The 15,737-nt window shown below is 57.2% G+C and overlaps 1 protein-coding gene across 1 annotated transcript in view; it reads right to left on the bottom strand.

The window, feature by feature from the left end:
- LOC138493147 (fish-egg lectin-like) overlaps window positions 1–15,737 on the bottom strand; it is a 294,466-nt gene that overhangs the window by 128,525 nt on the left and 150,204 nt on the right. Inside the window, exon 2 of the mRNA XM_069620332.1 lies at window positions 11,481–11,714. Coding sequence (XP_069476433.1) covers window positions 11,481–11,714 — 234 coding nt within the window. The remainder of the gene's footprint in view (window positions 1–11,480; window positions 11,715–15,737) is intronic.

The raw sequence follows: 15,737 nt of genomic DNA, 5'->3' as shown, positions 1-15,737 counted from the left end.
TGGGGAGGTGGTGATGGGTATCATTAGTGGGGTAGTGACATTACTCTGTATCTGACATGCATGCATGTGCAGTGGCATTTGTACTCACCAAGCAACCATGCATCGCCATGCCGCCCAGCTTCCATGTCCCGGTTTAGGGTTGACATCCTGTATATGAAGCTGTCGTGGGTGGACCCTGGATAGTTGGCATATACTGAGGTGATGATTCCCTTGGCATCACATACTACCTGGACGTTGATGGAATGCCAGTGCTTGCGGTTTCTATAGATGTGCTCAGATGCCCTGGGGGGACGTAGAGCCACATGGGTGCAATCAATGGCACCTAGCACTTTGGGGAATTGTGCCACCCTGTAGAAATCCTGGCTGACAGCCTGCCTTTCTGCAGGTGTTCTGGGCAGGTATATGTGCCTGCGGACTGATGGGCGTGCAGTGATGATGGCCATCACCTGGTGTAGGCACCGTGACTGCATGGCCTGTGACACCCCCCCCCCACTATGGCACTTGTCCGCTGAAATGATCCGGTAGCCAAGGAGTGCAGTACATTGAGGACCTTCTCCAGGGGGCTGAGTGCTTGGGAGCACAGGGTGGGTGATGTGAGGTCATCCTCCCACTCACTGACCAGGTTGAGTATTATGTGAGGTGGAAATATGTACCTCCCATACACCTGGTCATCAGGCATACCAAAAAGGCTGGTTCTGGGTGTAAAGATTCTGGCCCTGACTATCCTCCTCCTCCTCCTGCGGTATCCCATGGCCACTGCTGCTAGGAACGGTATATTCATCCTGGCGACTGGGCTTGTTTGTTGTTTGCGCACACTTTTATGCTGTGCGGGTCGACGTACGCCTGCTTCCTGCGAGTCGACGTGCGCCTGCTTCATGCTGGCGTACGTGTTTCCGGATTGGACCATCTTTTTTGGCGCGTTGTAGGCGACCCTGTAAATCTTCCCGCCCACCCCAGGGATACACGTAACACGCTCTCCCAGGCCCAGTCACGTGTAAATCTTCCTGGCCACCCCAGGAATACACGTACCCCACTCTCTCAGGCCCAGTCACGTGTGGAAGTTCACGCGAACCCCGTAATACACGTACCCTGCTGATATCGCGTGTGGAAGTTCACGCGGACCCGTAATACACGTACCCTGCTGAAATCGCATGTAAAACTACCCGCGCACCCCTGAAATACACGTACCCAGGCCAATCGCACTGCTGGGGGGTGGGGGTACAGGGGGACATGAGTTGGACATGAGTGGGGGCCTGCTGGCAAGTGCCCTGCACTGCTGGGGGGTGGGGGTGCAGGGGGACATGAGTTGGACATGAGTGGGGGCCTGCTGGTAGGTGCCCCTGGATGCTGGGTGTGGGGGTGCAGGGGGACATGAGTGGGGGCCTGGTGGAGGGTGCCCCTGGATGCTGGGGGGTGGGGGTGCAGGGAGACATGAGTGGGGGCCTGGTGGAGGGTGCCCCTGACTGCTGGGGGGTGGGGGTGCTGGGAGACATGAGTTGGACATGAGTGGGGGCCTGCTGGGAGGTGCCCCACAGTGCTGGGGGTGGGGGAGCAGGGGGACATGAGTTGGACATGAGTGGGGGCCTGCTGGCAGGTGCCCCTGGATGCTGGGGGTGGGGGTGCTGGGAGACATGAGTGGGGGCCTGGTGGAGGGTGCCCCTGACTGCTGGGGGGTGGGGGTGCTGGGAGGCATGAGTTGAACATGAGTGGGGGCCTGGTGGAGGGTGCCCCTGACTGCTGGGGGTGCAGGGAGACATGAGTTGGACATGAGTGGGGGCCTGGTGGAGGGTGCCCATGACTGCTGGGGGGTGGGGGTGCTGGGAGACATGAGTGGGGGCCTGCTGGCAGGTGCCCTGCACTGCTGGGGGGTGGGGGTGCAGGGGGACATGAGTGGGGGCCTGGTGGAGGGTGCCCCTGACTGCTGGGGGTGGGGGTGCTAGGAGACATGAGTGAGGGCCTGGTGGAGGGTGCCCCTGACTGCTGGGGGGTGGGGGTGCAGGGAGACATGAGTTGGACATGAGTGGGGGCCTGCGGAGGGTGCCCCTGACTGCTGGGGGGTGGGGGTGCTGGGAGACATGAGTGGGGGCCTGCTGGCAGGTGCCCTGCACTGCTGGGGGGTGGGGGTGCAGGGGGACATGAGTGGGGGCCTGGTGGAGGGTCCCCCTGACTGCCGGGGGGTGGGGGTGCTGGGAGACATGAGTGGGGGCCTGGTGGAGGGTGCCCCTGACTGCTGGGGGGTGGGGGTGCTGGGAGACATGAGTTGGACATGAGTGGGGGCCTGCTGGCAGGTGCCCCACAGTGCTGGGGGGTGGGGGTGAAGGGGGACATGAGTTGGACATGAGTGGGGGCCTGCTGGCAGGTGCCCTGCACTGCTGGGGGGTGGGGGTGCAGGGAGACATGAGTGGGGGCCTGGTGGAGGGTGCCCCTGACTGCTGGGGGGTGGGGGTGCTGGGAGACATGAGTGGGGGCCTGCTGGCAGGTGCCCTGTGCTGCTGGGGGGTGGGGGTGCAGGGGGACATGAGTGGGGGCCTGGTGGAGGGTGCCCCTGGATGCTGGGGGATGGGGGTGCAGGGAGACATGAGTGGGGGCCTGGTGGAGGGTGCCCCTGACTGCTGGGGGGTGGGGGTGCTGGGAGACATGAGTTGGACATGAGTGGGGGCCTGCTGGGAGGTGCCCCACAGTGCTGGGGGGTGGGGGTGCAGGGGGACATGAGTTGGACATGAGTGGGGGCCTGCTGGCAGGTGCCCCTGGATGCTGGAGGGTGGGGGTGCTGGGAGACATGAGTGGGAGCCTGGTGGAGGGTGCCCCTGACTGCTGGGGGGTGGGGGTGCTAGGAGACATGAGTGGGAGCCTGGTGGAGGGTGCCCCTGACTGCTGGGGGGTGGGGGTGCTAGGAGACATGAGTGAGGGCCTGGTGGAGGGTGCCCCTGACTGCTGGGGGGTGGGGGTGCAGGGAGACATGAGTTGGACATGAGTGGGGGCCTGGTGGAGGGTGCCCCTGACTGCTGGGGGGTGGGGGTGCTGGGAGACATGAGTGGGGGCCTGCTGGCAGGTGCCCTGCACTGCTGGGGGGTGGGGGTGCAGGGGGACATGAGTGGGGGCCTGGTGGAGGGTCCCCCTGACTGCTGGGGGGTGGGGGTGCTGGGAGACATGAGTGGGGGCCTGGTGGAGGGTGCCCCTGACTGCTGGGGGGTGGGGGTGCTGGGAGACATGAGTTGGACATGAGTGGGGGCCTGCTGGCAGGTGCCCCACAGTGCTGGGGGGTGGGGGTGAAGGGGGACATGAGTTGGACATGAGTGGGGGTCTTCTGGCAGGTGCCCTGCACTGCTGGGGGGTGGGGGTGCAGGGAGACATGAGTGGGGGCCTGGTGGAGGGTGCCCCTGACTGCTGGGGGGTGGGGGTGCTGGGAGACATGAGTTGGACATGAGTGGGGGCCTGGTGGAGAGTGCCCCTGACTACTGGGGGGTGGGGGTGCAGGGAGACATGAGTTGGACATGAGTGGGGGCCTGGTGGAGGGTGCCCCTGACTGCTGGGGGGTGGGGGTGCTGGGAGACATGAGTGGGGGCCTGCTGGCAGGTGCCCTGCGCTGCTGGGGGGTGGGGGTGCAGGGGGACATGAGTGGGGGCCTGGTGGAGGGTGCCCCTGGATGCTGGGGGATGGGGGTGCAGGGAGACATGAGTGGGGGCCTGGTGGAGGGTGCCCCTGACTGCTGGGGGGTGGGGGTGCTGGGAGACATGAGTTGGACATGAGTGGGGGCCTGCTGGGAGGTGCCCCACAGTGCTGGGGGGTGGGGGTGCAGGGGGACATGAGTTGGACATGAGTGGGGGCCTGCTGGCAGGTGCCCCTGGATGCTGGAGGGTGGGGGTGCTGGGAGACATTTGTGGGAGCCAGGTGGAGGGTGCCCCTGACTGCTGGGGGGTGGGGGTGCTGGGAGGCATGAGTTGGACATGAGTGGGGGCCTGGTGGAGGGTGCCCCTGACTGCTGGGGGGTGGGGGTGCAGGGAGACATGAGTTGGACATGAGTGGGGGCCTGGTGGAGGGTGCCCATGACTGCTGGGGGGTGGGGGTGCTGGGAGACATGAGTGGGGGCCTGCTGGCAGGTGCCCTGCACTGCTGGGGGGTGGGGGTGCAGGGGCACATGAGTGGGGACCGGTGGAGGGTGCCCCTGACTGCTGGGGGTGGGGGTGCTAGGAGACATGCGTTGGACATGAGTGAGGGCCTGGTGGAGGGTGCCCCTGGCTGCTGGGGTGTGGGGGTGCAGGGAGACATGAGTTGGACATGAGTGGGGGCCTGGTGGAGGGTGCCCCTGACTGCTGGGGGGTGGGGGTGCTGGGAGACATGAGTGGGGGCCTGGTGGAGGGTGCCCCTGACTGCTGGGGGGTGGGGGTGCTGGGAGACATGAGTTGGACATGAGTGGGGGCCTGGTGGAGAGTGCCCCTGACTACTGGGGGGTGGGGGTGCAGGGAGACATGAGTTGGACATGAGTGGGGGCCTGGTGGAGGGTGCCCCTGACTGCTGGGGGGTGGGGGTGCTGGGAGACATGAGTGGGGGCCTGCTGGCAGGTGCCCTGCGCTGCTGGGGGGTGGGGGTGCAGGGGGACATGAGTGGGGGCCTGGTGGAGGGTGCCCCTGGATGCTGGGGGATGGGGGTGCAGGGAGACATGAGTGGGGGCCTGGTGGAGGGTGCCCCTGACTGCTGGGGGGTGGGGGTGCTGGGAGACATGAGTTGGACATGAGTGGGGGCCTGCTGGGAGGTGCCCCACAGTGCTGGGGGGTGGGGGTGCAGGGGGACATGAGTTGGACATGAGTGGGGGCCTGCTGGCAGGTGCCCCTGGATGCTGGAGGGTGGGGGTGCTGGGAGACATGAGTGGGAGCCTGGTGGAGGGTGCCCCTGACTGCTGGGGGGTGGGGGTGCTGGGAGGCATGAGTTGGACATGAGTGGGGGCCTGGTGGAGGGTGCCCCTGACTGCTGGGGGGTGGGGGTGCAGGGAGACATGAGTTGGACATGAGTGGGGGCCTGGTGGAGGGTGCCCATGACTGCTGGGGGGTGGGGGTGCTGGGAGACATGAGTGGGGGCCTGCTGGCAGGTGCCCTGCACTGCTGGGGGGTGGGGGTGCAGGGGCACATGAGTGGGGACCGGTGGAGGGTGCCCCTGACTGCTGGGGGTGGGGGTGCTAGGAGACATGCGTTGGACATGAGTGAGGGCCTGGTGGAGGGTGCCCCTGGCTGCTGGGGTGTGGGGGTGCAGGGAGACATGAGTTGGGCATGAGTGGGGGCCTGGTGGTGGGTGCCCCTGACTGCTGGAGGGTGGGAGTGCTGGGAGACATGAGTGGGGGCCTGCTGGCAGGTGCCCTGCACTGCTGGGGGGTGGGGGTGCAGGGGGACATGAGTGGGGGCCTGGTGGAGGGTGCCCCTGACTGCTGGGGGGTGGGGTGCTGGGAGACATGAGTTGGACATGAGTGGGGGCCTGCTGGGAGGTGCCCCACAGTGCTGGGGGGTGGGGGTGCAGGGGGACATGAGTTGGACATGAGTGGGGGCCTGCTGGCAGGTGCCCCTGGATGCTGGAGGGTGGGGGTGCTGGGAGACATGAGTGGGAGCCTGGTGGAGGGTGCCCCTGACTGCTGGGGGGTGGGGGTGCTGGGAGGCATGAGTTGGACATGAGTGGGGGCCTGGTGGAGGGTCCCCCTGACTGCTGGGGGGTGGGGGTGCTGGGAGACATGAGTGGGGGCCTGGTGGAGGGTGCCCCTGACTGCTGGGGGGTGGGGGTGCTGGGAGACATGAGTTGGACATGAGTGGGGGCCTGCTGGCAGGTGCCCCACAGTGCTGGGGGGTGGGGGTGAAGGGGGACATGAGTTGGACATGAGTGGGGGTCTTCTGGCAGGTGCCCTGCACTGCTGGGGGGTGGGGGTGCAGGGAGACATGAGTGGGGGCCTGGTGGAGGGTGCCCCTGACTGCTGGGGGGTGGGGGTGCTGGGAGACATGAGTTGGACATGAGTGGGGGCCTGGTGGAGAGTGCCCCTGACTACTGGGGGGTGGGGGTGCAGGGAGACATGAGTTGGACATGAGTGGGGGCCTGGTGGAGGGTGCCCCTGACTGCTGGGGGGTGGGGGTGCTGGGAGACATGAGTGGGGGCCTGCTGGCAGGTGCCCTGCGCTGCTGGGGGGTGGGGGTGCAGGGGGACATGAGTGGGGGCCTGGTGGAGGGTGCCCCTGGATGCTGGGGGATGGGGGTGCAGGGAGACATGAGTGGGGGCCTGGTGGAGGGTGCCCCTGACTGCTGGGGGGTGGGGGTGCTGGGAGACATGAGTTGGACATGAGTGGGGGCCTGCTGGGAGGTGCCCCACAGTGCTGGGGGGTGGGGGTGCAGGGGGACATGAGTTGGACATGAGTGGGGGCCTGCTGGCAGGTGCCCCTGGATGCTGGAGGGTGGGGGTGCTGGGAGACATGAGTGGGAGCCTGGTGGAGGGTGCCCCTGACTGCTGGGGGGTGGGGGTGCTGGGAGGCATGAGTTGGACATGAGTGGGGGCCTGGTGGAGGGTGCCCCTGACTGCTGGGGGGTGGGGGTGCAGGGAGACATGAGTTGGACATGAGTGGGGGCCTGGTGGAGGGTGCCCATGACTGCTGGGGGGTGGGGGTGCTGGGAGACATGAGTGGGGGCCTGCTGGCAGGTGCCCTGCACTGCTGGGGGGTGGGGGTGCAGGGGCACATGAGTGGGGACCGGTGGAGGGTGCCCCTGACTGCTGGGGGTGGGGGTGCTAGGAGACATGCGTTGGACATGAGTGAGGGCCTGGTGGAGGGTGCCCCTGGCTGCTGGGGTGTGGGGGTGCAGGGAGACATGAGTTGGGCATGAGTGGGGGCCTGGTGGAGGGTGCCCCTGACTGCTGGAGGGTGGGAGTGCTGGGAGACATGAGTGGGGGCCTGCTGGCAGGTGCCCTGCACTGCTGGGGGGTGGGGGTGCAGGGGGACATGAGTGGGGGCCTGGTGGAGGGTGCCCCTGACTGCTGGGGGGTGGGGTGCTGGGAGACATGAGTTGGACATGAGTGGGGGCCTGCTGGGAGGTGCCCCACAGTGCTGGGGGGTGGGGGTGCAGGGGGACATGAGTTGGACATGAGTGGGGGCCTGCTGGCAGGTGCCCCTGGATGCTGGAGGGTGGGGGTGCTGGGAGACATGAGTGGGAGCCTGGTGGAGGGTGCCCCTGACTGCTGGGGGGTGGGGGTGCTGGGAGGCATGAGTTGGACATGAGTGGGGGCCTGGTGGAGGGTGCCCCTGACTGCTGGGGGGTGGGGGTGCAGGGAGACATGCGTTGGACATGAGTGGGGGCCTGGTGGAGGGTGCCCATGACTGCTGGGGGGTGGGGGTGCTGGGAGACATGAGTGGGGGCCTGTTGGCAGGTGCCCTGCACTGCTGGGGGTGCAGGGGGACATGAGTGGGGACCGGTGGAGGGTGCCCCTGATTGCTGGGGGTGGGGGTGCTAGGAGACATGCGTTGGACATGAGTGAGGGCCTGGTGGAGGGTGCCCCTGGCTGCTGGGGTGTGGGGGTGCAGGGAGACATGAGTTGGGCATGAGTGGGGGCCTGGTGGAGGGTGCCCCTGACTGCTGGAGGGTGGGGGTGCTGGGAGACATGAGTGGGGGCCTGCTGGCAGGTGCCCTGCACTGCTGGGGGGTGGGGGTGCAGGGGGACATGAGTGGGGACCTGGTGGAGGGTCCCACTGACTGCTGGGGGGTGGGGGTGCTGGGAGACATGAGTGGGGGCCTGGTGGAGGGTGCCCCTGACTGCTGGGGGGTGGGGGTGCTGGGAGACATGAGTTGGACATGAGTGGGGGCCTGCTGGCAGGTGCCCCACAGTGCTGGGGGTGGGGGTGCAGGGGGACATGAGTTGGACATGAGTGGGGGCCTGCTGGCAGGTGCCCTGCACTGCTGGGGGGTGGGGGTGCAGGGAGACATGAGTGGGGGCCTGGTGGAGGGTGCCCCTGACTGCTGGGGGGTGGGGGTGCTGGGAGACATGAGTTGGACATGAGTGGGGGCCTGGTGGAGGGTTCCCCTGACTGCTGGGGGGTGGGAGTGCAGGGAGACATGAGTTGGACATGAGTGGGGGCCTGGTGGAGGGTGCCCCTGACTGCTGGGGGGTGGGGGTGCTGGGAGACATGAGTGGGGGCCTGGTGGAGGGTGCCCCTGACTGCTGGGGGGTGGGGGTGCTGGGAGACATGAGTTGAACATGAGTGGGGGCCTGCTGGCAGGTGCCCCACAGTGCTGGGGGGTGGGGGTGCAGGGGGACATGAGTTGTACATGAGTGGGGGCCTGCTGGCAGGTGCCCTGCACTGCTGGGGGGTGGGGGTGCAGGGAGACATGAGTGGGGGCCTGGTGGAGGGTGCCCCTGACTGCTGGGGGGTGGGGGTGCTGGGAGACATGAGGGGGCCTGGTGGCGGGTGCCCCTGACTGCTGGGGGGTGGGGGTGCTGGGAGACATGTGTGGGGGCCTGGTGGAGGGTGCCCCTGGCTGCTGGTGGGTGGGGGTGAGGGGGGACATGAGTGGGGGCCTGGTGAGGGTGCCCCTGACTGCTGGGGGTGGGGGTGCAGGGGGACATGAGTTGGACATGAGTGTGTGCCTGGTGGAGGGTGCCCCTGACTGCTGGTGGGTGGGGGTGCTGGGAGACATGCGTTGGTGATCATTAGTGCAAGGTGACATGTGGGTTGGCTGGGGGGCATGGCCAGGGTGGATGGGCTGCCTGCGGGACATGAGCAGGGGTGCAGGGTAGTCCCCTGTGGTGTGGGCTGCCTGCAGGGGCCGTGGAGGGTGTAGAGGGAACACCTGGGAGGACCCACACGGTCAATTCACGTGTAGTACTACCTGGCACCCCCGAAATACACCTACCCTGCTGAAATCGCGTGTGGAACTTCCCGCGCACCCCGGAATACACGTACCCTGTAGGATTAGCGTGTGGAACTTCACGCGCACCCCGGAATCCACGTACCCTGCAGAATTAGCGTGTGGAACTTTCCGCGCACCCCGGAATACACGTACCCAGGCCAATTGCGTGTGGGACTTCCCACGCACCCCAGAATACTCGGACCCAGGCAATTTGCGTGTGGGACTTCCTGCGCACCCCAGAATACATGGACCCAGGCAATTCGCGTATGGAATTTCCCACGCACCCCGGAATACACGTACCCAGCCAATCGCGTGTGGGACTTCCCGCACACCCCGGAATACACGTACCCAGGCAAATCGCGTGTGGGACTTTCCGCGCACCCCAGAATACACGCACATGCTATTTTTCACACAGCGGATGTCCGTGTTTGTCGCGTACCCCTTTGCACGTCATTTGTCTTAGAGGGCCACAGTATGTGACATTCATCATGGCTGTATATAGGTGCTTTTTGTTGGCGCACATTTTGACGCACATTTATTTCAGGGGTGGGGCACTACCACCTGCTTTCTTGTGGCGGACGTGTTTGGGCCTGTGCGCTGGTTTGACCGTGCGCTGGTTTGCCCTATTGGATTCCATGAATACGTGTTGTAGGTGAGCGTGTGGGCGTTCCGCGTACTTGCCTCCTGTACTTCCCCCATGACGCCCACATTTTGACGAGTTGTTCCCCATTCCGAGTGTTCCGCCCCGTGTTCCGCCTACTTTTGTTGTGTGCGCTGCGCTATGTGCGATTTCGCTGTGGCGCACGCCGTTAGATATCCTGTGCGCCGGCATGCGCCGCGCACCTTTTCAGCGCACATCCGATATTTTTCTCGCGCACGCCCTTCCATGAATCGATGTGCGCTGGTTTCCCTGCGATTTTCGCACTTGCACTCCGATTTTCGCACTTTTACTGCGAATCGCACTTTTTGGCACCTCTGCGCGTGAATTTTCAGCGCACATTAATTCCATGAATCGACACCTATATAAACAATGCTTCTGTCCATTGGTGCTTTATGTGTTGGAGGACCTAGCAATGACAGATCTCGACTGGTTAGATGTAGTCGAAGGGAGATTTTGGAAATGGGTTCTGAGGTTTAAAGATGTGGCCCCAATTCAATATATCAGAATAGAATTGTGACTGACATCCCTCAGAAGAGAGCTACTGATGCAACGTGGTCTCTAATATATGCAAATCCATGCAAATCCCAAACGCCAACTACTTAGGTTGTTGGTAGCTCCTGGTTACGGGAAAGACAGTTTTGAACGGTTGGCTAGTAATCTTTTTAATCTTATTGGATGGTGCCCTGACTTTGCATGGCGTTCCACCTATGAACTTTTGAAACTTGTTTTTTCTAGGAAAATGAAGAAATGGGACTAGGTGAGTAAGTATACGCACGTTGAGGCTCTGCGTAGACATACACACATGGCGGGAGTGATGTATAGATCCTTACAGCAACAATTGTATCTTAGCCAATGCCCACGTTTGGGTGTACATTCGTGTAGAATGAAATTACGTACAAACCAGTTACCAATATTGCCATGAATTGGTCCACCGTTAGGGCTCCATGAAAGAGAGAGATATTGCTGCATGTGTAAGATCTCTGCACATAGTGAGACAGCAAAGCATATCTTGACAGAATGTGGAACTATGGGCAGTGAACATATGACACTGTTAGGCTCCTATGTGGATGAATATGATTCTATAAAGAGCGATGACTTTTGACACTATTGCCTTAATACAGACAATCAAAAAGGGCATATTGCTATGTATCAGCTTTGGGTAATAATCAAAAAACGTATAAGGAGTCTGCAGAAATCTGCCAGGCTCCATTTTAGTAGGACTCGGATGCTGTTTAAATGAGGAATTAAGTTTTTATATATATTGATTTTAAATATAGCTTATAACTTAAATTACTTTATACGTAGACTGCAAATGAAATGAGTAGGGACAAATGCAGAAATGTATATCATTGTCTGTATGTTTTATCTATCATTTTATCAAATATGATGATTAGATTCCGACTGTGGGTTTTTAGATTGGAAATTTTAACGAATATAAATGTAATAAGATGTGTTAAATGTATATTTTGTAAAGCTTCCTATGAAACTAAACAAATAAAATAAGAAATAAGTGCTCAGTCCCCCGCCCGGTCTCTTAGAGAAACCTTGCCTTGCGTCGTGTATACTGGCGGTAGATTGAGCCATTTATAATTCCGAGGCTGGTGAACTGTCTAGACTGAACATGTCATATAGTTATGGCTGGCAGTCATGGTTATTTATTCATTTCTCCTGAAAGTATTGTGTGGTCGATGCTGTGTAAAAGAAATACAGTCAATCGATGTATTTCATCATCTGGCCATAGACCCACACAACGGCGCATGTGCAAAACATATAGATACTGTACATTATTTTAAGGCGTACACAAAGTTGAACATATTTGAATCGAATTGAAAAAAAAGTCAATGTAAAGCAAATGATTTTTAAGTTTTTTGTTAATTTATTTTTATTTATTTTAATTTTTGGGGGGGTAAATGGGTAGGGGGCATGTAATGCAAATGATTTTGAAAGCCTACCTTCTTTTTGGACCCAGCTTGCACCGATCCATGTGTAGATGCTTTGGTGTCTGTTCACACCCCAGACTCCGGCAGGACCGACTGTGACGTGTGTAAGAGCCCCGGGCAGCTGGGACCAGACTCCCCCCAAGAGGCTGAAAATGCCGTCCCCTCCAGACACTCCAAACACCTGCCCGCTGCCGGCATCTATCTGCACCAGGCTTCCTGGCACGGACTGGCAATTCAGAACTGTAACTGAAACACACAGGGTGAGATGCTGGGGTGTTTGCATCCGGGGATACACTAACAGCAAATGCAAAGTGTGATCGCCACATTGGCCAATGCCTCTTGCATCATCCTCCACTCCTCTTAGTGTGGATGGCAGCCGGTGGCCCTCCTAGTCAAGAGATTGCAGCCACTAGATCTGAAAGACATCGCCCCAAAGGTTATACCTTTCATTTTAATAAGACACATGACTCGTGCTTGTGAGGGTATGAGATCAAGTTGACTGCAATATTTTTTTATTACACACACACGCACCTCAACATCAACAAAATGTCTGCCCTCGGTCCACCATCGCCCCACAGAAACCTGTCATGCTTACATTCTATGAGCATTCTTGCAAATGAGGGCGTGCAGTCAGGAAGCAGGGCACGCAGGCCGAATCGACGTGTTAACGTCACTCGGGCTAGGGCCATTTTACGCACTTTTGGGGCACGGCGCAGACACCTTTGGGGGCCCCCCTCCACCGAACCAAAGGAATTAAGTAATGCAGAATATCTGGTTGCGCCCCCATTGCCTCCTCATCGCAATCACAACCAAGCAATGCATTAAAGCGCAGCTTCTCACCGGGTGGCCAGTATCAAGGTGCCAAGACAGTTAAACATATACATTATACATCAATAAACATGACAAAAATACATACATATAAAACCTAAAACCAAAGAACTGGGTTTACAATCACAAAATACCCAAACTAGGACTTCCAATGAAATGTCATTAAATGCAATATAAGTGGGTACTCCCTTTCAGTCCCATTACCCTACACATTCGTGTTGTAACAGAATGATAAGCTGCATTTTAAGGCCAAGATTAGCAGTTAACGACAAGGGCACATGTGTTCTACCGGAGGTACAGGACACTTCATCAACAGCAGCCACGAGGAAGGTACACCTGCCATAATGTAAATGCAGGGCTCAGATCATATGGAAAAGGTGCACATAATCCCGATTAGCTGCTTCACACAATGCAAAAGTGCTCAACCCCAGATAGAGGAGACGTAACTGCAAGCAAGGACAGAGCTACACATGCCATAGTAGAGACAGTGGAGTGAGAGTAGAAGCTACCAAGAAGGGGTCCATATCCAGACAGATTGAGATTCCAAGAGAGAAAGGGAGTGTGGGACCCCTCTACTGAGAACGAACATGAGTCAAATACCATATTCCATGGAATTTCTTCCACAAGGAGGGTCTACTACCACGTTTTAGCTCACTGTTACTGATGGTACTCTTTTTCACAGGAGAGTTGCCCTGCATTTTGGTGCTGGACTGCCCTTGTGGGTGGGACCAGACTGATATGCAAATGAAACTATCACCTCTGTGAAGGGTCCAATGGCCTATGACGAGGTGGTAGACAGTCATGTTCATTCTCAGTAGAGGGGCTCCCACACCCTTACTGAAATTACAAGAGAGACATGGCTTTCAAGTAGCATTGCCATTAGAGAGCAAAGAAACCAATGGTTTTCTTTTAGTGCAATATATCAATCCTCAATATTATTGTAGAGGAAGCAACTCTACAAGTGAACCCATGAGTGAGGCTTTTTTAAAGATCACACCCTGAGAATGAAATCCATCTGAATGGTGACAATGCTGAAAGGTTTAGGGACTGGCGATTTTGACAGGTTAGGGAAGGGTTGTCGAACTCTAGGTCTTGAGGGTCAAAAACATGTAGGATTTTCAGGATGCCCTTCCTTAATATTGATTACAAAAGTGCATACAGTGATTCAAAGTGCATGCACATTTTCTCATGCATATTAATGACGGATATCCTGAAAACCCATCAGGATTCCGCTCTCGAGGGCTCGTGTTGGACAAGCTTGGGTTAGGGAATACAAAATTAAATGAGATGAGGATAAGAGGTGGCGCTGGGATTTGTGCCCACTCTGCAATTTCTGCACCTTCTTTTCCAGTTCTTACCACACACTAAACTAATCACATCTTATAGTTCACGCTTGGAAAGTACACAAATCACATTACCCAACATGTCAATTTCTAGAAACAAAATATTATAGAAGCATATTATGCAAAATGGGAATGATTCTACCTTCATTGTCTCTATCATCAAAGTATATAAGTACCAACATTCTAATTAATGTGATCTTTAAATATTTTTATCTGGGTTTTGGTTTTGTATTTTAAAGCTTTAAATGCAACCAAAACACAGGCTTGTGAATTGTTGTTTATAGACCTGCAGAAAAACACAAAAGCAAAACATGTTTGTATCAAATGAGAAAACCTTAACATATGCGTACGAGGGGCCTGTGATATCTGCTCCTCTGTCTTCTCTCTAGAACCCTTCCACTCAAATGGCCTTTATTAAAAGAATAATCATATAATGGGCAAAATATACGATGATTTGTCCAGGACCACAGTATCATTTGCTGGCAAAGCCAGGATACAAGAATGAATGCTTTGGTTCCACAGTTTTGAATTTGGTTACCTAATCACCTCCCCAGATTAACATGTTATGCTCAGGGTCGGATTGGCCACGCTACCTCTCGGCCCGTGGCCGGGCCGAATTTGTCCCTGGGGAGCAGGGGCCGGTTTCTACCCACTTCTGGGCCGGTTTGGAAAAAAAAAAAAAATTGAGGAAAAAAATAAATGTGAAAAAAAACACCTGCAATGGCATAATTCATCAAAGCAAGGTAACACATGTTACCTTGCTTTGATGATTGATTTGCATACATGATGTGTGCATCATAAATAATGATGCCTGCATCATTCACACGCTGCTGCAGCATGCAAAGTGGAGTGGCTGTGCTGTTGTATTAGTGATAGATATGTGTTAGTGAGTGATAAACAACCAATTTTAGAGTAGAATAAGCATCCATTTCAGACTATGGCCCTCATTACGGGTTCGGCGGTAGCCATGCCGCTATTGGCGGCATGGCTGCCGCCGAAATTGCGTCCAGGTCCAGGTCCTCAGAATGAGGAATAACCGGGCTATTCTGAGTTCGGAACGCCCGGTAATTCCTCCCTCCAAGGACCCGGACCCGATCCTTCCCCATTCCCATTTCAGCCCCCATAGGGCTGAATGGGAATGGGAGAGGGAGCAAACAACGTGCCATTACGAGTTGGCCCGTTGTTTGCTCCCTCTTCCCCTCGCGGGACCCGGTAAGCACGCCTGGTTTGACCAGGCGTTGCTTCCTGGGTCCCGCGAGGGGACCTCGTAATGAGGCGGCACGGGGTAAACGGCGCCGGCACCTTTTACAGCGCCGTTTACCCCATACCGCCAGGGTCATAATGAGGCCCTATGCATTTTGCCTTTCGCAAGTTGCAGTAATAGCATGTTTTTTCCCCGTCCTTTGTCTCTGTTACGATCATCACAAGACATTTAATCTCGGTGTCCTCAGTCACTTGACAAAATCCTTCTGCCTAAAAGCTTCTGAACAGTGTAGAGGCCATTGACTTCACTGTGCCACAATTAATGCATTGTGGTAATGTGTCTTCATTGTGCCACAATTAATGCTTTGTTGTAATGTATCTATTTTTCATATCTCCCTGTCATGTCTGTTTGCATGTATGAGGTAACAAGTGCTCAGAGTATGGGATGTCCTGTGAGTGCGCTGCTTTCCCTATTTTGCCAACCTCTGAAGCCTGAAAATAGATGCATGCAGGCTTGACATGTGGCAAACTTTGCACCAGACCTGCAGATGCACTTAACTGGGCTGCTGTTAACTCTCAGTTACCAGTTTAATGGTATCCACTACAGAATAATTGCTAATTTTACTATAGCCGATATGATAGCTCAGTGGGTTGAGCACTCATTGCTGCGATGTGCGTGTGATCTGATCTGCAAATCCCAGCAAGACCCTCTCAGCCTCATCGACCTTCTTAGGTCGATAAATGAGTACCAACACAGGTTGGGTGATATTGTATGCATACTTGTTCTTATTTATTTTTTTAATTTATTTATTTAGTTCTTTATAGTTCATTGAACTTATACAACTTGAACATACAATTACACACATCAATATAAAATAATTCAACATTCATCAAT

The sequence above is a fragment of the Ambystoma mexicanum genome, chromosome 10 (assembly GCF_040938575.1).
Source record: "Ambystoma mexicanum isolate Mex_15411 chromosome 10, UKY_AmexF1_1, whole genome shotgun sequence".
Lineage (NCBI taxonomy): Eukaryota > Metazoa > Chordata > Amphibia > Caudata > Ambystomatidae > Ambystoma > Ambystoma mexicanum.
This window is presented reverse-complemented; position numbering and strand designations above follow the sequence as displayed.